Consider the following 26,422-nt stretch of genomic DNA (forward strand, 5'->3'; position numbering starts at 1 on the left):
CCTGCTCTGCCCTATTTTTCAGTGTCCCAGTTCTAGGCTGCCATATCTTCTGTAACCCTGGGGCAGCACTGGTCTCTGATGACCAAGTGACCCTCTATTAGACCTACTTCCCAGAAGCCTGACTGCCCACAGTCCAAGCTGCCATCCTTGCCTTGGCCTTCTCAGTCCTAAATGCACCAACAGCCCCTAGTCCCTGTAATCAAACCCATGTCAGGTGCAAGGCCTACCCATCTTCTGACGAGAAAACAAAAAACAAAAACAAAAACAAAAAAACAAAAACAGCCAAATTTTGTGGTCTGTCTGAATCTCCCACCTCTTTTTCCTGCTGCTCAGCTTTTCTAGGCTTGGCCAGTTTCTATATTGCTAAAGCTTGGGCTGCTTTAGCTCCTTATGGTTTATTCTTGCCATGCCATTAACCTGACTGCTTTTACATGCTTCCTTTGCAACCTTTAATGTGTTTCCTCTTTCCAATTCCTTTAAGTTATCCCTTCTAAGTGAATGAAGCCAAGACACTAGCACATTCACATCATAAAATTTATGCAAATCCAATTAATCCAATCAAAGCTTGTTTGTATAAAAGCCTGTCTTATGTGCTCTTTAAAGTCACTTCCCATGAATGAAAATCTTAATTAGATGACTAAATTTAGAAGGATAGAGCATCTTGCAAGAAAACCAAGAACATTTAATCCTTAATACCATAAACTGGAAAATATGAATTTCACCTACCAAGAATAGTATTGTGCGGTTTCACATAAATTTCAATCCATGCTGTCTAAAAGAACCAGAATATCATGCCCTCAAATTTCTAGAGCAACATATAGATGCATATATTTCACTTCAACTTCCAATTTAAAATTAGGAAATTAAAGATATTTACTACGTAGGTAAGCACACCTGCTATGTAACTTAGAAAATGCAAGTCAAGATGTCCTATTATGGAGGCAAAACATAGCAATAGTAACAAAAATATCCTTGCCATTTTAAATTTTGATTGTGCGTATCAACATAAGCTTTCATAATTGTACTAACTGTCGATCTTTCACCATTGTCCATGTTGCACATAATGATTTAAAGTCATGTAATATGTGTGTCAGAGGGATAATCTTAGTAACTAATTAAAAATTTATTGGGGTACCTGGGTGGCTCAGTCAGTTAAGTGTCCGACTTCGGCTCAGGTCATGATCTCGCAGTTTGTGGGTTCGAGCCCTAAGTCAGGCTCTGTGCTGACAGCTCAGAGCCTGGAGCCTCCTTCAGATTCTGTGTGTTCCTCTCTCTCTGCCCCTCCCCTACTCACACTCTGTCTCTCTCTCCTTCAAAAATAAATAAACATTAAAATTTTTTTTTTAATTTTTTCACAGCAGTATTTTTATTTTAAAGTAGGGAAACGTAAGCCCTCTGGAACACACTTGATAGCCAAGATTGATGTGAGGAATATTTCCCTAGATTCCTTAAAACTCTAAAACAATAGTCTAATGTTTTTTCCTAAATTAAAATCAGTCACAGAAGTAGAATTTTTTGTAAGACAGGCAGATTTAGATGTCTCATTTTGCAGGTAGCAAAAGTGAGGCTTAGAGTTAGAATGTGTGTCAAAGGTTTACCTCTTCAGGCTGGTAAGGGAGTCTCTGAGAATTATTGTAATGTATTTTCTACTAAGCATCCTTATGTTAAGAACCTAATTACTTCTGTACTACACACCTTTCCATTCCAGACATTCTTGGAGTTCCTTCAACCTGGGAAGGTTTCTCCAGTCTAAATGACTTTGTATATGTATGCTCTTGCCTTTCTCTCACTTCCCTGACTAGCTAACCGTCACTTCCTCTCAGATGTCTCTCATCCTTCCTTCTATCTTCCACCCCCAGGCTCACTGCCAGCTTTTAGGATTAGTATATTTTCACTCTTCACTGACAATGAACTTTGATTTCTTTGAGGACAGGGATCCTTTCCGCCATCTTTGAATACGTAGTGCCCATTACATACACAAAGCCTTGTACAGGGAGAACTCAGTATTGTCATATTTCCATTGGCTAATTGGAAAATCCCAAATTTCAACGAAAAGTATCCATAAACAATAAAATCCTAATTTCATTTTCCCGCTTCCTTCTGAAGTTAATTGAAGTTGTAAGTGATTTGCCTGCCCAAGCAGCATTAAATCGTTCTTTACTCATTAATGTCATTTTCTAAAGTACCACTAATTTTTATCACTCTCTAAGGAAAGAAACTCTTCTCAAAAATAGTTCCATGTATTGAGTCAAATCTTTCAACTCTTAATTTATGATTACTAATGAAAATGTACAGAGTATGATTCAGAGATCTAAGTGACAATAAAATCATGACTTATCTCACTTAGAAACTCTGCCAGCTAGCTGAATCCTACACGAGAATATCAAAAATAGTTTTGTAATTTACCATATAGACAAATTTCCTATGTAAAATGTATTGGTCGTTGATTTACAAAACAGAATGGAAGATGATGTGCTCTTTAAATCCACCAATTCATTCTTAAAAAAAGGTAGGAAGGGGGAACATAATGAAATACAGAATGTGTCACACCTGCTGAAGAAAGAACATATACTACATAAATGCTTACATAGTGACAATTTAAAGTTATACAAGTATGTGCTATGGACAATGAAAGACTGAAATGGTGATTACAGAAGCAAAATACAATGACGTTAAAGACTTTGAAAACAAAATAATAAGTGTTTGATATATTCTTCATTTGAAGTAAATATTTTGGACTATATTTTATATAACTTTGATTATTATTAAAAATGAGTGTACATGGGGAAAATATCTGAAATCAGAGATGACTGGTAAGTAAATTAAAATATTAAGACTTGGGTTTTAGAGAAATAATTTCAACTTTATAGCCTAACTATCTGTGAATGGTTATCGCAAGTAATTTTAATTCCTGCTTCTACAATTCTGTTCTCTTAAAATACATTACTAATTCCTTATATCTACCATTTGAAAGGCATTATGTTAGGCACTATGTGATGAGCAAGAGGCAAAAATATACAAGACATATTTGCAGATCTATAGGAATTTATAATTTTTTGATGGCCGAAATATGTATGTATAATTAAAATACATACCTATGTAGTACACTACATTGTGTATGCTACATACAATTGGAAGCATTTTAGTAATCTTCTGATTGCAAGACAGCAAATCCAATTAGAAGATGTTGCCTGGAATTCTACTTCAAGGACTGAAACCCAGGTCAGTCTCAACTGGAAAGAAAATGCCATAAACTTTAACAATGTCTGCTGTGGTCATGGGACGGAGACAGTGTACATCATCATGCAGTGTTTTTGTCTACTTGAAGAAAAGTTTAACTTACTCCCTTTACAGATGAGATGATTGACTACGAAGAGACTTTATACTGACCCCAAAGCTAATGCATTAAAGAAAACACTATGCAGAACTTCTGGTGTATTTGCCAGGGGTGAAAGTACACCTGAAATTCATCATTCAGGGCCGGTGCCATGCCTTAAAAATAGCACATCTCCAGTGAGGTCAAATGTGAGAGCCAGAATGGCAAAATGGACTCAAATCAATGCCATATGAAGACAAAAACTCGTAAGTCTCAAAAAAACAAGAGACAAAAAAAGTGAAAAATAACATCATACACTGGGAGAACATCTAGGTTTTTCTATATGGCTCCAAATGTTGACACGCCTATGAACAGACAACTCAGAGAAACAGACTTTATTGCATTGTAAGGTAAAGTGTTCTAGTGACACTTGTTTCATACACATAAAAGGCTATCTGAGGAGCCATGAGTCAGTCGGTCTCTTGCCCCAGGTGGAGTTCAAACCCTTCCACACCAGATATCTAATGATACAGAGGTTGGAGAGCTACTTGAGTTTCTCAAGGTCTCAAGGTCAGTAAGCAGCAAAGTTAGGAGCAAAGGCCACAGCCTGTCAGGCCAGTGAGTCTCCCTCCCTCCCTTCTTCCCTCTTTCTCTCTCTCTTTTCTTTCCTTCCTTCTTTCTTTTCTCTTTCTTTCTTTCTTTCTTCTTTCATTCATTTTAATTTCAGATCATCATAAAACCTGCATACACAAAATTTATTACCAATCCGACCAATAGCATTCACTCTTTCCATACAGTAATACATTCATTATTGCTACTGTTCCTTTTATTTCATTTTGCTTTCTCTGCAACGCCCCATCCCACACCTGCAACTACACTTTTATGGGAAGATGTAAGAGGACAGACTATTATTCAAAAAGGATTTTAAAAGAAAGGAAGATCCCTGTTGATAAGAAGGCATCAAAGGAAGAGTCATGAAAAAAGTGGGATTTGAGTCACCCAAAGTAAAGGCTGGGAAGTATTTAAGCAAATGGGAATGAAGAGCAGGGAAAATATCATAAAGCACAGCAGAGAACTGATTTCTTAAGTCACTGCTGTTTCGCAGAAAATGGCAGTACAGGATCGGACCCAAAATTTCTACAATCATTTTAGGAGTATTTCTAAGTCCCTTCAAAGAAAAAGGACTTCAAAATATATAAATATATAAAGTCTATGTTCTTCCTTGAAATATATATACTTAATTTTATAAAATAAATGTATATACATACATACATACACACGCACATCACTGAGTATTTCTTCCATGCCTCTAACTAGTTGCCTAACTTAACGTAATGACTCTGCCTTGAGTGCAGTAGATATGCTATATGTTAATTACATTTAGTGTTATAATTACATTATATTGTGTTATGTTAAAATCACACAATAAGAATTTGGAATCTGTGCATCAAAAACGTGTGGTTTCGGATGTGAGGGCGATCTGGCTGCGACATCTGTCACCCCATTGATCGCCAGAGTTGATTCAGCTGATCTGGCTGGCTAGGCGGGTGTCCCTTTCCTCCCTCACTGCTCCACGTGTGTCCCTCTAGAAGCTCACTCAGTCGAAGAGGATGACCTTCCCCAATAAGAGGAGGACCCTTCTTCGGTCAAGGGTATATGAGTAGCTGCGTTCCCCTGCTAGAACCTCCAAACAAGCTCTCAAAAATGGGTAGTTTTCTGTTACATCTACTTGTAGCAGGCTTCAAATGTAGTTTTACTTTTTGTCTGAAAAGATTTGATGTTAGGAGCACAAAAGAAGACATCATAGAACCAAATGATTTGAGAACTAAGCACTCTTTTCCTTATCTGTTACAACACCTCTTCACTATCACAGACTACGTCAACTGTAACTATAATATTCAGTGAAATCTTTTCAGTCAACAGTTGAAGCCACAAGGAGAAAGCTACTGTAATAATCACATACCCTTAATTTCTCTCTCCCAACTGATACTGCTCTGCAGAGCGATTACTTGCAGATGGACTTAGCCCCCGCCCCCCTCCGACCAAGAGATGGCAAAAAAAAAAAAAAAAAAAAAAAATGGTAAGGTGAGAAGGATCATCCCTATGTTAAAAACACATATCTGCCATTCTGCTGAGTTATGACAGTTCCTTACTGGGGGGTCACAGGCTTAGTTGCTTAATCTTTTTGTGCCTCAGTGTCCTCATCTGCAAACTGAGATAACAAGAGTGTCTATCTCCAATGACGTGAGGATTAAATTAGTTAATACATGTAAAGTACTTACAGCAATGCCTGATATATACCAATATGACAGCTATTTGTATAATTCCTCATTAGTTGCAAGGCCTAGGGCAAGTCACTTAATTTATCTGGCCATTCATTTGAAAATTAAGATATCAAACTACATGATCTCTAAGGCTGTTTTCATGACTAAAATATTCCAGCTACAAAGAAGCATCTCCTAACACTGGATTCACAAATCTTTTCCAAAAATAGAATGGCAGAAAGAACCTGATAGTGTGGCTTGAATAAAGTGTCTACTGGATTCCTGTATCTGTATTCTAGACTTAGCCCCAGGAGAAATAAAAAGGGGACCCCAAATCATCATGTGATTAGGAGCCAGAAAGAAGAAGAAACAAAGGTCTCTTTGTGAAAGACCAAAAGGGTTGTCACGTAGTTTTGACTAAGTCTCTTCATTCAGTTTAGTAACTGAGCGAACCCAACACTGTAAAGGCACTTGTGAAGGAAGAGGTCATTGTCACCAACCCAAAGATATTGTTTTGTTTTTTAATTGGAAATGTCAGGACTTCATTTTAAATTACAAGATGAGGCTCCAGGTGCACTATCTCTATCCAAGACTGCTCAATTTTGGTGTCTGTGAAAACTTGGCATTCTGCTTTGATGAGATCTCTGGAAATATAAGATGCTTCTCAGTGTGAAAAGTGCTTCTGTGCACCCCAGTGTGAGAAAATGCTAACTCTGAAATCTCAATAAAAAGTCTTGATAGAAAAGTACAGTTTTTGCTGGCATGGTTTAAAGCACTCTTTAAAAGGGGGGATCATCACATGAGAAACACAATACACAGTTTACTCAGAATAGAGGTTCTGGTTATATCAACACAAATCCTGCTTCTCTTAGAGAGGAAATGCCACAAGCTATTTTGGTATTACGTAGATATGTCAGGACTACATTTGTATTTAACTGACCTATGATTTCATAAGTCTTTTATTTCACGATACTGCTTTGAAAGATTTGAAGAAGGGAGAGATGAAATTTAATCCTGGTTCTGGGATTTGCAGCCAAGTCAAGTAAGCTCTTTTAGCCTTATTTTCAAGGTATACTATACACAGAAGGTGGCCACCAAATATTTGTTCAGGGAAAGAAGGAATGAGGAAGATAGGGAGGAAGGAAGTCCTGGGAAGTCACCAGCATTTTACCAGAAAAGTCCCAATCCAAAGAGGCTGCTACAAGTCTTTTTGCTATCTGTATGTTAATTAATAACTGATTTAATTAACATTATGGATATAAAAATGATTTTTTATTGATGAAAGCAATTACTTTTAATTAACATGATGAATGCTAAAAATAGACTCTTTACTGATGAAACTGAATATTTTCAAGCTATGTGGATTGACTAAAATAGTTTCCCAATCTTGAATGAACAAACTATAGGCCTCCAGTGAGGCCTATAACCTATATCCCAATGGCTTATTCTCAGTGCATCTAGAGTCCAGCCATTGGTTTAGGAAGATTTCTGCATAAAGCATGTCATGACAGGGCACAGAATTCCACCTTGTCTGTGCTGAACCTTTCATACAGGGTTTTATACACTTAAAACACCTCAAAGGATAAAAAGCTGCCAGTTCACTGAACTTACAGGACAGGGCATATGGACTACTTTGCCTATTTTAATGAATGGTTATGTAACTACGTGCTCAGCAGAATTTGGTCATTATAACCTCATCATTGTAAACCTCAGTTGGTGCCTGGATACCTTATCTACCAAAAATAACCAAACAGATTGGGTAGGATGAAATTAGCTTGAGTCAGATTATAATACCCTGACTTTGAGATGTTCAAGTCTAGTGATGGAAACATAAATAAAAATAATGCAATATAAAGAAAAATATTAGGTTAGTTTAATAGTATAATTTGTTAAAGAAGCTAAGGAACCATAGAGGAGAATGCACCTATTTTATCTGTGGGTGTCCAAGAGATTTGCTCAGAAGAGGTGGTGCTAGGTCCGAACAGATATTGCAGAATGTTCCATAAAGTTTGTTTTTTGTTTTTGTTTTTTTTTTTAGGGGGGAATGGATGTGGGAGCATTATATAGGTTAGAATCAAGGGAGATAAAAATTAATCCATGTAAGAAATTCCAAGTTTATTACAGACCATGTATGTGTGTGTGTGTGTGTGTGTGTGTGTGTGTAATAAGCTTGGAATTTCTTATATATATTCACTACACACACACACACACACACACACACACACATTCACTCACACATGTTGTCTCATTGAGAAATGTCCACCAAAACACTGCCTTTAGAATTTTAAACGCACCTGGATAGGAAAAAATCTTTAGGACTCTGTTTTTCACAGCAATAACAATAACAACAATGACAACAACAACAACAACAATAACAACAACAAAATGGTGGTTTTACTGACAGATTTTCAAACTACATCTGTCATAATAGGACTAAAACATAGCCAGCCTGCTGAGTGACAACTGGCATTCTGAGAAATAGTTTCAATAGTACTGAAAATATAACTCCGTTTCACATATTTTAAAATATCTTCCATCTAAAGGATATTCTTTATGATTTTCCAAAGTCTGTTAAAAGGATCCTCCTAACTATAGGTTAAGATCTCTGAGATCAGAACTTGTCTCTTGCATGAATGGGAATGTTGAGCTGTTCTACTGGTCACTCCATTGATTCTAAAAGCCAGTGAAGTTTTGTCTTTGAACATATTTTTGAACATGCCCTTTTCATATCTGGTTGTACATTAACAAACATATGGATACTGTAAACAGCACATTGATATATAATCTATATGTTTTAACTCACCCCTGCCTTCTGGGAATGCCGCCATTTTATGTTGTGAATCAAATTAGTGGAAAACTGCATGTAGTCAACAGAGCACTGGACTTAAAGTAATAGATTCAGATCCTGGATGTGTCATTTACCAGCTGGAGTAAATTGCCTAAGCTCCCTAGATGTGTTAATGCATATACTTTATGAAAGGGCTAAAGTGAAAAGTAAATGGTTTATCTCATTCATTCAAAAGAAATGATTGAGTATGATGTCATTTTGCTGTGCACTATCAATAAATACTATTAGCATTTATGCTAATAGAGCAGCTATCAGTTATTGAATGCTTATATTTAATTCTTATAAGGTATCATGTTAAGTATCATTACTTCAATTTCACAGACAAGAAAACGAAGGCTTGAAGCTGTAACTTCACGCATAATATCTGAACTCTTGAAGGTCAGTAATATGCCTTACTCATTATACAAGTTCAAGCAAGAGCATTATACATAGTACATAGTAGGTGCGTTATCACCATTTAAAACTTTTCTAAATAATGTCTTTTTGGGATGATGCAAGTTTAAAAATTAATATGATACAATGCCAACTTAATAGATGGTATCCATATTGCTCCCTGGAAATATTTGTTTTGTAATCATCTCCAGTGACAAACTGGGTATGTAACTCATGTAATCCACTCACATTATGTTTTCCTCATATTGTCTCCAAAGTGTATTCTCACCTATTTGATACTCACAACAGCTCGTAGGAAGAAATGAATCAACATTTTTCAGATAAGGTAACTGACTCAGAAAAGCCACAGGATTACCAAGTAATAGGCATTGGCGGGGGCAAAGAAGACAGGAAGAGAAAAAGGGAGACAGGGATGGGGAGGAGGAGAGGCAGAAGGAAAAGGGGAAGAGAGAGGAGAAGGAGAAGCAGAGGAAAACTAGCTGGTTTTCAGACCAGCTTCAGCCTTTCCCTCAGCATCACCATCTCTTCATCGGTATGCAAAGTGGAGGAGATCTGTGGAAAAAGGGAGACAAAAAGGAATACAGGGAGGGAGGGAAAATATGAATGAATGAATATGAATGAGAATATCTAAGTGAAGCAAGGTCCTAAGAGACATAAGGAGGAGTTTAACCAGATTCATAAACCCTCAAAGTGTGGATCCACCTTTCAGGGAATCTTGGATATCTCTGATAATCTGATAAAGCTATGGAGCCTCTTACTAGGAAAATGTGTGTGTGTGTTTGTATACAATGTGCATATGTGTATACATAGTATTTATACACAATTTCACTGTGTTCACTGCACCCCAAATCTAGTGGTAGGTCCCATTTTAAAAAAACATTCCTCAGAAATAAGGCCGCCTCAGCCCTCCATACGCCAGGTCTAGAACTGGAGGGTGGTTTCACCTAAATGCAGACGCCTGCAGCACTGTGTCAGTGCATGCTACACAGATAAGAAAGATGGCTTCAGATCAGAATAACAGAAATATCTCTGAATCCCTTCTGCCACCACCCACCTCTCCACAACATTTCAAGCTTCACAGGAAACAAAACAATCTCCTACACCACACATTGAAACTATTATCTACACTGGAACACAAAGCTTCTGATCAAACCAGAAAAGCTGAAATTGAGGATAAATGATTTGAGAAAATGTTGACTCTTCTAGTATTGAATCACTATGACTCAAAAATCTTTAATGATTTGTTTAACGTGTTAAGGTAAAGAACTAGAGGCACAGGCTTCCATGATTCTGGCACCATCACCGTGGGACTCCTGGTTGGCACTCCAACCTTTTCACTATCCTTCATAAGCTGAAGGTAAAAATTAATGAATGGATTTAAATAACTTAACACAGGCCTGATACATAATCCCATTAAACATCCTATTTCTCATTTTTAAGTGGATTTAATGACAGTACTTGTGTTTAAAGAAAGTACTACAATAGTGAGCATTAAATGTATCTAGCACAGTTTCTGGTGCATAGGAAATATTAGCTAGTGTCAGCTTACTTGAAAAAATAGAGGAGTCATCAAAGGTAGGAATCATTACTTGAGGTCAATAACAGAGTTCTGATTTTTGCTATTCTTGCTATTCAGACACCCCAATTTTTGTGGGTGAGTGGACTGAGCTAGGTGGCCTCTGTCCACGTCTAATATTTCATCAGCCCTGGAATCCACTAACAAATGTATTTTGCTAGGTGCCTTAGATTATCTTGATTAATCATCACAACCTGGAGAGGACTAATGGTAGGTGACACGTATTTAGCTGGGCACTACTCTGACATATATGTTAACCCATTTCATACTCTTAATAATCCTATGAGGCCAATACTCATATTATCTCCATTTTGCAGTGGAAGAAACTGAAGCCTAGAAAGACTGGCTCAGGTTCACACAGCAGGAAAGTGGCAGATCTGGGCTTCAAACCCAAACAGTCTGACTCCAGAGTCTGTGATCTTAACCTTTACATGCACTGCCTTCCAAGAGGTAGGCATTTTTATCTCTAGTTTATGAATAAGAAAATTTTGCCCAAGGTCACACATATAGTAAGTGAGAGAAATGCAGATAAGAATCTAGACTTGTCTGACATCCATATCCATGCTGCTCCTGCACCAGGCCACAGGCATGAGTTCTAGGAGTAGAAATAGGAGCGAGCACTCAAGGTAAGGTTCACAGGAGAAGAGGTCTATGGGAAAGCTTTAGGCACTCTGATCTAACAAGATGGAGCCCTGGATACAGAATGCCTCTCTGTCATCATGTATCTCAGCCACATTTAGTGATGCAATACCCTTGGGATAGCAGCAGTAGCTATATCCCTCAGAACCTCAGAGTCCAAAGGGAGTTTCCTGAGAATGCAGATATAGGAATCAGAGATGCTCCCTAACCCTCAAACCCACCCTGCTCCCTGCTGGATTTTCTCTGCCTTGGTTCTGGCTCTATGAAGAACGCTCTAGCTTTGGTCTCCTTCAAATCACCCGTGTTGCTTAATGATCTAAGGAGCAATAAATAGCTGCTCATGGCCACTGTATCCAAATTTGGGGAGCAGAAACCATTGTCATCACCAGTTCTTTCAATCAATGAAAAAAATCAAAGATCACTAATTAAATTTCTATCTATAAATTCCATATATGGTGCTTTCGCAAATGCTACACAGATCAAACTGAACAGGACATTTTCAAAGAGCTTATACAATATGTCTTTGTAAATGAGCCCAAATTATAGGCATTTTCTGAAAACACAATTAAACTAATATCTCACAACACAAAATAGGCTTGTAGGATAAGAGTTCAAAATTCTTTTTTGGTGTTTTTACTGTCCCCAAAATGTCTTAAAACACCACCCATCAGACAATGTCCCTAGTCCATTCCCAACAGATTGAGAAAAACTTTCAGCCTGCCATTCCAGGACTCACTAATGAGACCCTAGTCTTCCTCTTCAGCCATATAACCTCTGTGTTCCCCACACAACACTCTGAGAAACAAGACAAACCAACTGCTGCTTCAAGAGTACAGCCTGCATTTTCTGCTACCAAGTGGCTGTCCAGGTAGCTGCTTCTGTGATGTCCCAACTCAAACTCCACTCCAGACTCTTCTTCAAGTCACATCTCAAATGCCACCACTTTCTTCATGAAGCCTTTCCTCACCCCTCCAAATAAAAATGATCTTATCTTCTTCTGAACCACCGGAAGTCTTTGTGGCGTGTGTACGTGTGTGTTTGTGTGTGTGTGTGTGTGTGTACACACACTTCTATTATGGTGATTTATACTATGACCTTGGCATATTTACTTGATTTCCCAAATTAGGCTGTAAACTCCTTAGGAGTTTGGTTTATTTTTGAAGTTCTCTTTATAACCTCTACTCTGTCTTGAAACACAGGAATTCAATAAACATTTACTGAATTATCACTTCATTAATAATGCTGATGATTTACTGATCTCTTATCTCTTATGAAGTATCCACTATGGGTCAAAGGATGACATTCATGTATTACATCTAATTTAATATGCACAATCCTGAGACTTAGGAAGTTGAGGCTTAACAAGATTAAACAAAGTTGTTCAAGGTTACACAGCAAGTAGGGTTCCCAACAGTTAACACAGCAGCAGGAAGTACTTTGAATCTGAATCCAAATTTGTTAGATTCCAAACCTGGGTCCCAAAACAGTACTACATAAAAATGATAAAACTGAAAATACATATTGCTTTTGATTTTTAGATAAATGAATTTAGCAAGTGTGAAACCAAGCCACTGATTGTGGTAGTGAGGAGAGCTACTTTTCAAATTAATCTAAAGAATTAAAAATGATGTTTGAAGGGTAAAAAAATATACAATATGAAGAAGCTTCATCACTACAGTCCAAGAAATGTAAGAGATGGGGACAGAGACTGTTTGAGGCATTTATTCAGAAGCATGACTTATGAGTAAGCTGAATTTGTATATTATAATAGAAAAGACTCCAGCTGGGGAGTTCAACAAAGTAGGGTTACAATTCTGAGTATGACATTTTTAGCCCTGGTCCTTGGGCAATTAGTTTACCTTTCTAAGCCTCAGTTTTTGCAAATGTTAGGTGACAAGAATAATAATTGCTTTCATAGATAATGCAAATATTAAATGGGTATAAGGTATATAACGCGACAAATCATGGGCATTACTAGTATTATTATTGATAACATCATTTTCACGTAGAGTGACTGTGCCAAGCCAGTATTCTCAAGAGGAATGGAAAGGCAGGACTGCCATTACTGTGAGAACGTACTGTTTGGAAAAGCAGAAGGGAAAACAAGGGCCAGCAGCGAAGGTAGCCTCTAAAAGCCAACACTTCCTTCCCTTCAGACTGACCCCCCCAAATTCTTTCTCTTGCAACTGAAGGACTGAACGTCAAAATATGATGGGAATCAAGTGAGATCTTCCCTTTTAAAACCTCTCAAATTTTATTCTCCATGCCTGCCGCATCAGCCCTCTCATCCTCTTTCTGAGAACATGCTCTCTGGAAGCAGAAGTACCATGGTATTTGGTGCCAGTCCCATGGGCATAAAAACACCACACCTCCCATGTTTATTTTCAGCTCCTTCCATTTTATTATCTGATCCTCAGCGTCCTCCAATGTTATTTGGAGAGGAATGCACTGAGGACTAAATGCTATTATGACTCTTCAGTGCCCAGCACAAAGTAGGCACTCAGTAATGACTAATTCCCTTTCTCCTCCTAGTAGGAAATAATCAACATCTTGGGGCCAATACGTTCTTGTCTCTAACTGACACTTGCCACCAAGGATGGGTGGTCAGGATCTGAAGAGTGCTATCTCATTTAAATAAGACACAGAACAGTAATTACCAAGGGAAGCGTTACAGACATTATTGATTATGGTTGCAACCAAACAAGTGACCTAAAAGTGACAGGCTTTTTTCTTAAAAAAACAAAAACAAAAACAAAAAACCCTGAGCTATTTAGTCACCCAGAAAACATGTGCCTGAAAACCCAACATCTGCAGAAAGCAGAAAGAATCCCTCCAACGACTACATTTTCTTTCTTTTTTCAGTTTTTCAAATGGAAGAGAACACAAACATGAAGGTGGATTTCTAGAAAATTACAACACTAAAACAAAACAAAACATTTTCTGGTGCAAGTCAACTATCATGGTACCTGTGATAAACGAAGTTACTTTGAAGTTATCAAGAAGTTCCTTGGTGGGATTCCATTATGTGTGTTAGGAACTTCCCATTATTTGGAAAAAATATTAAATCATTTCCCCTAAAATCAAAGCAAACATGAATATCCAAACCCAGGATATATCATCGATGTTCTCAACATTCATTGTTAAAATGTACACATTCAGCCACTAAAATAAAACTTCCTTTTCCCTGTCCTCTTCATTTTCCAATTTCCTGTTTGCTATCTATTGAGAGTTGAAAGAGAGAGAGAAGCGGTACCACTGGAAGGAAACCTCCAACACTTTGACAATAACAGAAGAACCATAATGTTTTCTTTAAGAAACACCACCAGTTCTACCAATAACTTTGCACCATATTCACATATGTAAATTATTATGTGATAATCCTTGTAATAATTATACGTGTGTGTATATGCGTGTATGTCCTTATACACACACACACACACACACACACACACACACACACACAGAGTCCCAAAACCTCCAAGGCATTCTAAGCAAAGCTATCAGAGATAAGGACTTAAGATGCCCAGAGACTAGACTGGAGCAGCCTTTAAATGAATCTTGTAATTTGGACACAGCTCCTGCTTTTCAGCAAGCACTGCTGCTGGACCCTTCCACTTAGCAGTTTTCAACATTCTTTTTTAGCTATTTGTTCCCTGGTCAGCTTAGTCCCAGTGGCACTTTCATGTGAAAGGGAAGGCGGTGGTAAAACGGGAATACGCGCCCAGACTCAGGAAGCAGGAGTCCCCTCCACACCCCAGCAACTGATGCCCTCTCCTCCCCGCCGGCCCGCCGCTGCTCATCTTCCAGGGGCAATCTCAGAGCAGGCGGCCAGCGGAGCAAGGCCACTGAGTGGAGGAAGTAGAAATTCATCCTGAGGGCTCACCTCCTCCCCAGCCCCGACCCCCCAACCCATCACCTCCCACGGCCCCCTTCCCTCTCATCCTCCTCCCCGCCACCCAATACTGCAGCCGCAGCAGGGGGTGCGGGGGTGGCATGTGGGGAGAGGTGCGGGATTCCTTCGCACCCACCCCTGACGCGCCCTAGAAGAATGTCCTCTGGGGAAGGGGCTGCCCACAACTTGGAGGAACTTAGAAGGCAAAGCTGCCGCGCCCCGACCCTCAGCGGGGCCTCCACCCCGAAGGTGAGGGGCGACAGAAGGGAGTCCGACGCCAGGGCGGGCCCCCCAGGGCTTACCACGAGCACGGGGACCCCGGCGGCCAGCGAGTAGAGGAGCACGGGGGGCACGGCGCTGCTGTCCTCCGGGCCCGGGTAGGGCTTGCGGTAGGCGCTGTCGTGGCAGAAGAAGCCCTGCACGTTCACGGTGAACGTGTCGGTGTACTCGAAGTAGTACGCCAGCATCACCGTCCCTGCCATGATCACCATCTGGAAATAGAGCATGCTGCTGGTGAGCGCCGCGGGCAGCAGGGGCATGCACGCCTCCCGGGCCGGGCCGAGCCGAGCGGGCGGCGGACGCGGCGGGCCCCCTCCCGGGTCCGCCGAGGCAGCCACCGGGGGCGCGGCGGCGGGGGCGGCGGGAGGACGAGGCGCGGGAGGAGGGATGGAGTCGCTGGAGGAAGAGGCGGAGGCAGGTCCGGGTTTCGAGGCGCCAGCAGGCTGCAGAGGAGGCGGCTACCCCCAGACGAGCCCCCTCTCCCCTCCCCGCCCCCCGCCCGCCGCAAGCGCCGCCCGCCCGGGCGCGGGGTCGCGCGGGAGGGCGGGGAGTCCCGGGCGCCGGGCAGCGGCCGCAGCGCCCAGCGAGAGACCGTTCGCGATGCAGCAGCGCCGGGTGAAGCCCCCAGGCCCGCCCGGAGGAGGCGGCGTCGGTGGACGGAGAGGCAGAAGTCGGGACAGCGGCACCTGTACCCCTCGGAGGGCGGACGCAGTGGAGCCGGAGAAGCTCCTCGCGGGGGTAAAAACCAAAAAAAAAAAAAAAAAAAAAAAAAAAAGATGGGGGAGGGGAGGCAGTAGAGAAGGAGCTTCTAGAAACTCCTTTCTGAGGCAGCAGCTGGGCTGTTTAAGAAACCCGCACAACGCCTGGGAAAATGGTGCGTGGACGCGTCTTCGGAGCGCAAACCCCACCGAAGCTCAAAGTGCCGGATGCCGCGCGGCGAGTTTCAGCCGGCGCTCGCTTGGATTCTTTAACCCCGCGCAGGACACACGCCAAGCGGTGGTTTCTAGGCACAATTAGAAAAATGATCTCAGAGCATTTTAGATTCGGAGTTTCTCTGCCTCCCCTCTAGCTTCCTAGGGCTTTGTAATGTAGAAACACAATCATAGTTCGGTAGCTCCCGAAGCATCATCTTTCGTACAACGGCCCTTTCCTCGTTCATGTAGTCTCCACTTGCTCATCTTCCCAGTCTCCTTTTATTAGCTGCTTGTGAGAAGAGGCATTGCAGATTTCCTGGCACCCAGCGGTGCCTGCCACCAGGGAAGGGAAAAGAGCTATTTACCTCATCTCACTATTCCCTGAGTTCCGGGGAATTGCTGGGATTCCCCACCGGTCAGGTGGAAAGGAGAGGGAGAGCAACGCGGGTCCCATCACAGGCGTACGAAGCACACCCATACATGGGCATACACGCGTGTGCATAGCTCTGTAAGTAGCTATGGCACTGCATATATGTAAAGAGCCCATTCCGTGATGCCATGTGGGTCCCTGCGTGCAAGCTTAGGCAGCAAACTTGGGGGTGGGGGTGGAGGTGGGGGAGGATCTTAGCGGAGCCTGACACTGCTCACATCCTCCACTCTAGAGGGCAGGTAAGGAAACATATGTAAGAGACAAGGGAATGGAAATATTCCTAGAGCCCTTCCCGTCTCAATAAAATGTAGATTACTTTAGCAGGTTTCTAGAATATTCATTCATTTTAATGGGTTGTACTTGATGATTTTTAGAGGTGGGTCTTTGTAATAGGAAAAAGCAACATTGGTAGGCTACTAAGGCCATTTAAATTTGGCAAATGATTGGTATTTTGGGGAAGTAATGGCAGTGTGAATTTCTTTAATGTAGGATACCTTATTCTCCACATGTTATTAAACATCCTTTAATAGCTACTTACTGGATAAAAGACACTGAACAACATGTATAATAAGCAGTTTGGAGCAGTGGGAGGGAATGGTTCCTTAAGTGGACAAGAGTGGCATATCTTATTATGAAAATATAACTACTATAAAAGGTACATGATTTAATGCTCCATTCAGAGAATCATTTTAAGACTGTAGGAGTGTTTTAACTACTCCTCTGATTCTAAGTAGGAATCCCCCAAACCTTTCTACTTAATAGAAATTTTGGGAACATGGTACTAATTTTTAAAGGTAGATTTTAAGGGTAACTTGGATTAAGGAAAGTGATGTAGGTAATTTATCCAAGCCAATGAAAACATACATTATTTTTGAAATTAAAATGCATTGTACTACACTGTTAACATGTATTGAGTGCCTGGTACTGTGAGTGTAACAAAGCAGGGCCCTTGTGTGTCCTGTTCACTGTTCTGTCCCCCCACATGAGGAGTGTATGCCACATTGTAGGTATTCAGTAAATATGTTGAATAAATTAATGAATGTGTTCCTCTAAGAACAATGGTGAAGTATGCTCACATGTAAAATTTATAGCAAGGGTTAGGGAATCCTAATCTTTATGTCCTAAGATAAATATAGACTGCTTACTTACATGGCATACTGACATTGAAGGTATAAGGTGAATGTAAGAGCAGCAACTTTGGTACTGCCTCAGTTTAAATCCCAGCTCTGCCACTTACCAGCTCTGGAAACCTGACCAAGATGTTGGACTCTTTTTTTCTGCTTTAGTTTTGCCACTGGTAAAACCGAGATAGTATTAGTACCTACTTTACAAGGTTGGTATGAGGATTAATGATGGTCACTTATGTCTGGCACATAGTGAGCACCTATATCACATTTAAACTTATAAAATTTGATTCCTAGACATAAACATATCTGGACTACTTTAACTCGGGTCACTCCAACATTTATCACCAGTCACTTCCTTCTGATTTTTGGCTTACAAAATGATTCTGGGTGTATCCATAATTCTGTAGGCGTATATATTTTTCCATAGATTTATGCACATCTGAAAGAGATGCCATCCATCTCAGGAATAAGATATTATTTTCCTTCAGAATCTTCAGTATCTCCATCATTTGTCCACATTAGACATAGACAGTCAAATAGCGTTATTGATTGATTTATGGTTGACGATCCAATGCTGAAATTCAGAGTTAATACTGAATCTTAACTCACTTTATAAAGATACCAACATTAAATTCAACCTCCATGAATATTTGAGCAGATTGGTTATTCATAGAAATGATGTGAGGTGGATGAAAGAGCGTGAGCTATGTACCCTTGGGCTGGTTACTTTACTTTCCTGAGTCTGAGCTTTTTCGAGGACAAAGGGAACTAGTCTTTCTTATTTATTTTAACAATTAAGTGAGAATATATAAAGTACCTAGCCAAAAGAAGATACTTGTTTAGTATGATTCTTCACTTTATTTTCTTATAAATTATTTAACCTAATTCTTTTCCAAAATATATCTTTTCAACTTCGAAGAATCCTTGGGAATCCTACCATGTAATCTACCTTTTACTGTTTCTAGATTAACAACAGCACTGCTCATATTTAATCCTTGGGAATCCTACCATGTAATCTACCTTTTACTGTTTCTAGATTAACAACAGCACTGCTCATATTTAATCCTTTGGAATCCTTGCCTAAATTCTTAGTTTAACTTAATTCTTAAGTACATCATTGTGTTTTCAAATATATTATAGCAGTCAGTCTTTCTTAAAACATTGTACTGTCCTGCAAATTCTCCCCATCTCAGCCCCTACCAAGGAGGATAATCTAGTAAAAACTGTGGTATTTATAACTTTTATTTTCCAACTTCCAGTGACTCATTATATTTATTTGCATGTCTTAACAACCACTACGATCTTACTGTGTTTCTTCACCCATAAAACATGAACCATGATAAATACTGAGACAAATCTTGTGGGAGTCATTTATCATTTGCAATATCTCTCATCTTTCCACCTCAATACTAATGTTCTAATAAGAACTAGTAAGGTGCTAGACCAGCAGGAAGATGTAGTCCTTGTCTATATGGTTTATAACTTTTCGCCCACAGGCAGAAGACAAATGCACAAAAATTGGGGGTGGACTTTTATGCTGGTAGCAGTGTAAAGACCAACTGAATGAATGGTCTTTGGGAAGCCATGCATTCACTATTTTTGGATAGCTAGATAAAGGAACATATTCTTCTTTTACTTTGAAAATCTAAGGGGCTTGCTGGAAGGGAACTGGAAATGTACCTAGGTCCTCAAAATTATTACCAGTTGGGTTCTGTACAATAAATCTGTGACTATCAAGAGAGGCAGACTGAGATTTTCCACTAACATCCAAGGGTTTGGCCCTCATTAGTTCATAGACAGAATGATTTTGTCAAAGATGAGAGCATTTCCAAGGACAAATGAAGATACAGAATATTAAACATTGAGTTTCCATGTGTTTCAAGTAACTCAGAGGTAAGCCGAGGCATTTTCCCGAACTTTTCTCATTCCGTGGTGCAAAAATAGAAAAAAAAATAACATTACTGTCAATGCATAGCTGAGATGGTGAGGTATGAAGGATTCAGAAGACTTTACATAAGACAGACTAGGGCACCCTCTCCAAAAGAACAAAGTCCTCCTTTTGACAACAACAATGACAAAATCAGTGACCATAACAACAAGAATGCGCATAATGCTAAACTTGAGCTGGAGATGTTGGAGGAGATTCATGAGCATGAAAACTTAGATGACTTTGTACTAATGAGGAACTTTAAATATTAACATATAGATTGGTGGAAAGTCTAATGGGAATAGATTTGGAAAGTGGTTTTTTTAAATAGGCCAGGTAATTGCTTCCAGAATAAGTAAAGGCATCTGGCAATTCATTCTAATAGTTATTAAACTACAAAAGGCAATATCTTGACAGATCTTTTTTGAACTGGATCCAGAGAAGGAGCAAATACATGAGTTTACTAACTCTCAATTCGATACAGAGAACATCCCAGAAACTTGAATAAGAGATACGATGGAGATGTAAGACTGGTTAACTCAAGAAATGTGCTTAAATGTGTTCATATAAATTCAAAGATACAGCATCCTCAAAGGCAAACTAAAGAAAGCTAAGGACATTTGGGATTGCACCTTGACCTCTTATTATTGACATTATAGTGCACTGCTTCCTCACAGAATAATCCTCAGTGCTTGCTGTAGGAGGTAGCTGCTTTCTCAAGAAAACAGAAGGAAAAACAAGCTAGTGTAGTAATTTGTATGTCTGTCTTTGAGGTTCCAACTGTAATGGGATGTTTATCTCAAAGGCCAGAAACTTCTGATCTGGTCAAGAAGTATTTATCTTCAGTTAGACCCCTGAGGTATCTTTAAAGTGCCTTACTCTGTGACTACATCACGGCTGATCCTATTATTCTACATTTCCAGTATTATTTTAAGTTTTCACTTTAAAAACAGTTATCACAAACCAAGTACATATTTTATTGGAGCACATATTAAGTGTAGTTATATATCACTGAAATCAATGGCATGAAATTGATGGACTAAATTAAAGAGTTAACATCTATGAGACATTAAGGCTGGGAAAGATAGAAAAATTTAATATGTTACCAACTGAACACTCCTATATTAAAATAAAAAAGTTACTGAGTTAGGAAGAGTTAATTGGAACATGATGATAATACTATGTGGCCGTGGCAGTCAGCCTATCTGAATCTTAGTTTGCTCATTTGTAAAATTGGGTTAATGAATCTTTACAAAGACATTGAAAGGCTTATATTAATAAAATGCTTTGAAAATATCAAAGCATTGGGCCACTCTGCATTAGAAAGTATATCATAATTAGGAGGAGAAAATGCCTAATCTAAGTGAGAGCTGAATTTTCTCCCCAGTACTGAGTTCCAACTCAAAAAACTCTGATTATTTGCTATCTGTTCTGTTTCCACATCTGTGAATATTGGATTATTTACCATATGTTTCCATCATTTAAAAAAAACTCACATTGCTTAATTAAATATAAATCCATGGGTCCATGACATTGGGGGAAGTTTCAAAATATTCAAGTTCCCTGAGAATAACTTTAAACAGTTATTAAGGATAAGGACATAGGCGTATGTCAGTGAAGTGATGGGTAAGCAAGCCCAAGAACTGAGGACTCAACAGAACCGAGCTCATATCTTTGTTCTGTAGATTCATAATTATGGGACCTTGGTGAAATCATTTTAGTTTCTTAGTTTCTGTAATACCCTAAAATGAGGATAATGCTGCCTACTTCACCAAGTTGTAGCACAGAGCCTGGGCCATTCATGACAATAAATGATCATTATGGTTATTATTACTCTTCTGGTATAATTAATCCTGCCACTGCTGGATCAGCAAAACTTTCATTGCCTAAGATTTTGCTGTGTAAGATTTTGCTGAACTGTCTATGTAACATCATGTTACTTGAAGACACCTGAAAGTCCTTACTTGTGCTGTGATAAATGAGGACTTTCCTAAATGAAATCACAAATTGTGCTAACACTGGAGTTTCTTTAGAGGGGTTATGGAAAATGTGGGGCAAACTATGCTGGTGACAGCTGCAGGTCCTTTGTCAAAGGTACAGATTGTGAATGGTAATAAGCATTTGTTTAGTTGTCCTTCAGTGTACTGGATAATGATTGAAACAAAAATACGGTGAAACAAAAACGGTTCCTTACATTCATATGTGGACCATAATCAATTATTAATTTAGAATCAGACAATTTTTAGAATGCTATTTTAGTGAGGGCACAAAAACTTCTGGCTTAATGAATTTCTGGTATAAATTTAGTCATACTTGATTGGATGGATTATTAAATTACTGGATTGTTTTCACCTTATGGGTTTACAAAATAAGCTAGTAAAATAAAGTTTTGGTCAAGGAAAGAAAAGAAAAGAAAGACAAAGAACTTTTTTTATAAGATCTTAATTGCTGCAATGGAAGATAGTAAGTAGCAGAAAGCATTACCTCTAAAATATAAGTATTATATGTTGTAACACCTTGAAAGAAAGTTGGGGGAAGTTTTTGGAAGAGAAACATATCACTGTGCATGTTGTTATGTGTACTTTTCTGATTATCACTTTTTGTTATTAAATCAGGCCTTGATTAATCATATTTTATTACATCAACCTTATCCTTATTATAAGCAATGCTTCAAATGTAATGATGTCTTCAATTTAATGTAATGGGTAAGAATAAAATATTTTAGTTTGTTTTCCACTCACTGATGGCTTCCTTTAATATTCTTCTGGCTCATGTGGATCTCTAATAAAAATAGAAGAACATGAATAGTAAAATCTTAATTAACTTCATAAAATTCTCATAAAATAGGGTATCTTGGGGGAACTACTGCTTTTATTAATAGAAACCCTTCACATTTTTTGGAGGACCTCTTTTTTTTCCAGTCTCACTGAGAAGTAATTGATGTACATCACCGTTTAAGGTATACAGCATTGTGGTTTGATTTATGTATATTGTGAAGTGATACCACAAAAGATTGAGTTAATATCCGTCTTCTGATATACAATGAAAAGAAAAGAAGAAAAAATTTTCTCCTTGTGATGAGAACTCTTGAGATTTACTCTCCTAATTTTCCTATGTATCATGCAGTTGTGCGTTTCGTTCCCAGTACTTATTTGTCTTCTAACTAGTTCGTGCCTTTCAACCGCCTTCTTCAATTCCCTCTCCCCACACCCTCCACCCCTGGTAACGAGAAGTCTGATCTCTTCCTCTATGAGCTTGTTTTTTTGTTGTTGTTTTTGTTTGTTTGCTTGCTCTTAGATTCCACATGTAAGTGAAATCATACAGTATTTGTCTTTCTCTGATTTATTTTGTTTAGCATAATGTCTTCAAGGTCCATCCATTTTTTTTATGGCTGAATAATATTCTATTATGATGAATATTCATTCATCAGTGGCTACTGAGGTTGTTTCCATGTCTTGGCTATTGTAATAATGCTGCTATGAACATGAGGGTACAATATCTTTTCATGTTAGGTTTTTCATTTCCTTTGGATATAATCTCAGAAGTGGAAGCGCTGGATCATATGGTTGTTCGACTTTTACATTTTTGAGGACCCTCCTTACTAGTTTCCACAGTGGCTGCACCAATTTGTAATCCCACCAACAGTGCACAAGGATTGCATTTTCTTTACATCCACAAACTAGCATATGTTATCTCTAGTCTTTTCGTTGATGGCCATTCTAATAGGCATGAGGTCATAGCTCATTGTGGTTTTAATCTGCATTTACCTAATGACGTGTGATGTCGAACATTTTTTTCATGTACCTGTTAGCCTTCTTCTTTGGAGAAATGTCTGTTGAGGTACTTTGCCCATTTTTAATTGGATTATTTGGCTTTTTGAGTTCTTTGCATATTTTAAATATTAATGCCTTATCAGATATATGGTTTACAAATACTTTTTTCCAATTCCGTACGTTGTCTTCTCACTTTGTTGGTGGTTTCTTTTGCTGTGAAGAAGCTTTTTAGTTTGATGTAGTCTTGTTTGTTTATTTTTGATTTTGTTGTTTGTGCCTGAAGTATCATGTTAAAAAATTCATTCCCAAGGAACATACTAAGGAGGTTTATTTCTAACTTTTTTTCCTAGGAATTTTATGGTTTCAGATCTTACATGTAAATCTTTAATTCATTTGAGTTCATTTTTGCAATGGGTAGGATATGGGTTCAGTTTCATTCTTTTACATGTGAATATTCCATTTCTCAGTACCATTTATTGAAAATACTGCCTTTTCTCCATTGGTCCGTCTGTTTTTATGCCAGTACCATACTGTTTTCATGACTATATCTTTATAGTCTATTTACATTTCTCTGATTGTTCACAATTCAACTATAATGTGTCTCAATATTGTCTTATTCAGGTTCAACCTATTTGGGGTTCTTTGGGCCTCATAGATCTAAATGTGCATTTCTCTCCCTGGGTTTGGTATGTTTTCAGCCATTATTGCTTTAAATATACTTTCTGTCCCTTTCTCTTTCTCTTATCCTTCTGGAATTTTCATGATGTGAATATTGGTTCTTTTCATTGTGTCCTATAATCCATAGCTGTCTTCACTCTTTTTCTCTCTTTTTGTTCTTCTGGGTAATTTTCAATATCCTATTCTCCAGGTTGTAATTCTTCTGCATGGTTGAGTCTACTTTTGAAATTCTACTGACTTTTTCATTGCAGTTATTTATTTTGCAACTCTAAAATTTCTGTTTGACTTTTTTTTTTTTTTGATGGTTGCTTTTCCCTTTTCAAACTTCTCATTTTGTTCATGCATTTTCCTAATTTTGTTTGGTTGTCTGTGTTTTCTTATTCACTAAACTTTCTTAAAGAATTATTCTGAATTCTTTGATAGTTTATAGATCTCCATTTCTTGGAGCAGTTAGTGGAGCTTTATCAGTTTCCTTTGGTGTTGTCATATTTACTTGATTTTTTGTGATCCTTGATTCCTTATGTTGGTATCTGTACATTTGAGGAATTGGGCCCCTCTCCCAGACTTTACAGGTTTGCTTTGGCAGAGACAGTTCTTCACCAGTCAGCTCAGTTGGGTTTCTGGGTGTCTCCTGGTAATGTCTTTGGGCAGGTGGAGGCTGCTATTATGGTCTGTTTTGGGGTGAGGCAAAAGTTTGAGTCTGAAGATGGGAATGAGGGTGTTGTGCCACTGGCTGAGAATAGTTGGATAAGACTGCTGGTTGGATCTCTACCCAAGAGAAGTTTAGGCTGGGGTCTACATTTTCCTGCATTCTCTGTTCAGGCTTACTAGATATCTGGGATTGGATACTATTTTCAGTAGTAGATGGGGCTGTGAATTAGCTTCCCTGCATTGGCAGGTCAGCAGTATACAACCCAAGGTCTGCAAAGCTCATTGTCTGGGGACATGAATCAGGCCAGAGTGGGCACTGAATTCCATGGTCAGCTGAGGCCATTGGTTTTGCTCTGTGTAAGGGGGAAGCCAGGGACTGTCCTCTCTGTTCAAGTGACACTCTGTGTAGGCCTGTAGAGTAGGCAATACAGCTTCCTGTGTGCTCTGGTTAGGTTCCCTGGTTGGATAGGCTGAATGCTGTACTCAGCATTGAGTGGGGCTACAAATTAGATTCCCTGTGCAGGTGCAGTAGTAGAAGCATCTGTAAAGCCAGTAAAGCTCTTTGTTGTCTCAACTCGAGCTGACTGGCACCCCAGGTTCCCTTACTGACCAGGCTACTGGCTTTGCTCAGTGGACTATAATCTCTGCGTGCCTGCCTCTTGGCTCGAGTGCCCCTGGGTCACACAGTTTCCAGTAGTTGTCTCCAGCCTTTCTGGTCAGGTGAGGTGAAATATAATTCCCCACAGTGTCTCCACAGGTGGAGCTGTGTTGTAGTTCTCTTGCCTGGGAGAGGGAGGAGCCATTCCACTCTGCTCTCGGTTTCCCAAACTGGCTGTCTGGTTTGCAAAGGGCCCTGAGTTGTCCTCAGCCTCCACTATGAATTAACTCCCCAGCCTGTGCATAGCATGGGGGTACTCCATGCCCAATAGTGGCTTTTCTTGAAATGTGCTTTCGTTTTATTGAAACAACAAAACTATTTATTAAGCAACTACTCTATGCTAGAAGCAAGGGGAAGTGTTTTACTCTCATACCTCTGAACCTCACAACTACCCCTCATTTACTGGTGAGGTGTGGCAGCACCAGTCGTAGTTTGCCTAAAAAGTAGTGTGCAGATACTACCACTAGAATTATTCCACCTAATTGAGGCTTTCAGGGTGTGTGGGGTCCAATTTGAATAAGTCAGGTTTTTACTAATCAAGATACCTATTTGTAATTCTACAATAGCAATTTAAAATGGAAGCTGCTCTGTAGTGGCACAGAGTTTTCACTTTGGTGGTTAGTGGACCTGGAAATGAGACCATAGGCTTCAGGAGTATATGCCCATAGATCCCTTTAACATTTGACGATCCAGTTTAGCTACTAAATTAGGAGTGGAAGATTCAGGGAGGATTGGGGATTGGTGCTTGTATCAGTCTGCTTGGGCTGCCATAACAAAATACCATAGACTTCGATAACTTAAACAACAGAAATTTGTATTTTTACACTTCTGGAGGCTAGAAATCTGAATCAAGGTGCCACCAGAGTTGGGTTTGGGTAAGACCTCTCTTTCTGGTTTGTAGACAGTGCCTTCTCACTGTGGTCTTACATGGCCTTTCCTCTGTGCTTGCACAGAGAGAGAGAACTCTGGTGTCTCTTCCTCTCCTTATGAGAACAACTATCCAATCAGATTAGGGTCCCACCCTTATGACCTCATTTAACCTTAGTTATCTCCCTTA

The 26,422-nt window shown here is 39.3% G+C and overlaps 1 protein-coding gene and 1 long non-coding RNA gene across 6 annotated transcripts in view; one reads left to right on the forward strand and one right to left on the reverse strand.

Annotated features, from left to right (window-relative positions):
* Positions 1–16,505, reverse strand: part of PLPPR5 (phospholipid phosphatase related 5) — a 120,227-nt gene extending 103,722 nt beyond the window's left edge. The window contains exons 1-2 of one of the 3 annotated variants that reach the window (XM_045478390.1): positions 16,487–16,505; positions 15,231–15,419 (exon numbers count right to left, since the gene is read on the reverse strand). In XM_045478390.1, coding sequence (XP_045334346.1) covers positions 15,231–15,419 — 189 coding nt within the window. In that variant the 5' untranslated portion in view covers positions 16,487–16,505. Of the gene's footprint in view, positions 1–15,230; positions 15,810–16,486 lie in introns of those variants that run through there. The other 2 variants (XM_045478388.1, XM_045478389.1) reach the window with 2 other exon arrangements.
* The window catches only part of LOC123598300, a 33,472-nt gene continuing 22,380 nt past the window's right edge, over positions 15,331–26,422 (forward strand). Inside the window, exon 1 of one of the 3 annotated variants that reach the window (XR_006712525.1) lies at positions 15,331–15,441. This is a non-coding gene — a long non-coding RNA (uncharacterized LOC123598300). Of the gene's footprint in view, positions 15,442–15,773; positions 15,946–26,422 lie in introns of those variants that run through there. The other 2 variants (XR_006712527.1, XR_006712526.1) reach the window with 2 other exon arrangements.

Source organism: Leopardus geoffroyi, chromosome C1, assembly GCF_018350155.1.
Source record: "Leopardus geoffroyi isolate Oge1 chromosome C1, O.geoffroyi_Oge1_pat1.0, whole genome shotgun sequence".
In the NCBI taxonomy this organism is placed as follows: domain Eukaryota; kingdom Metazoa; phylum Chordata; class Mammalia; order Carnivora; family Felidae; genus Leopardus; species Leopardus geoffroyi.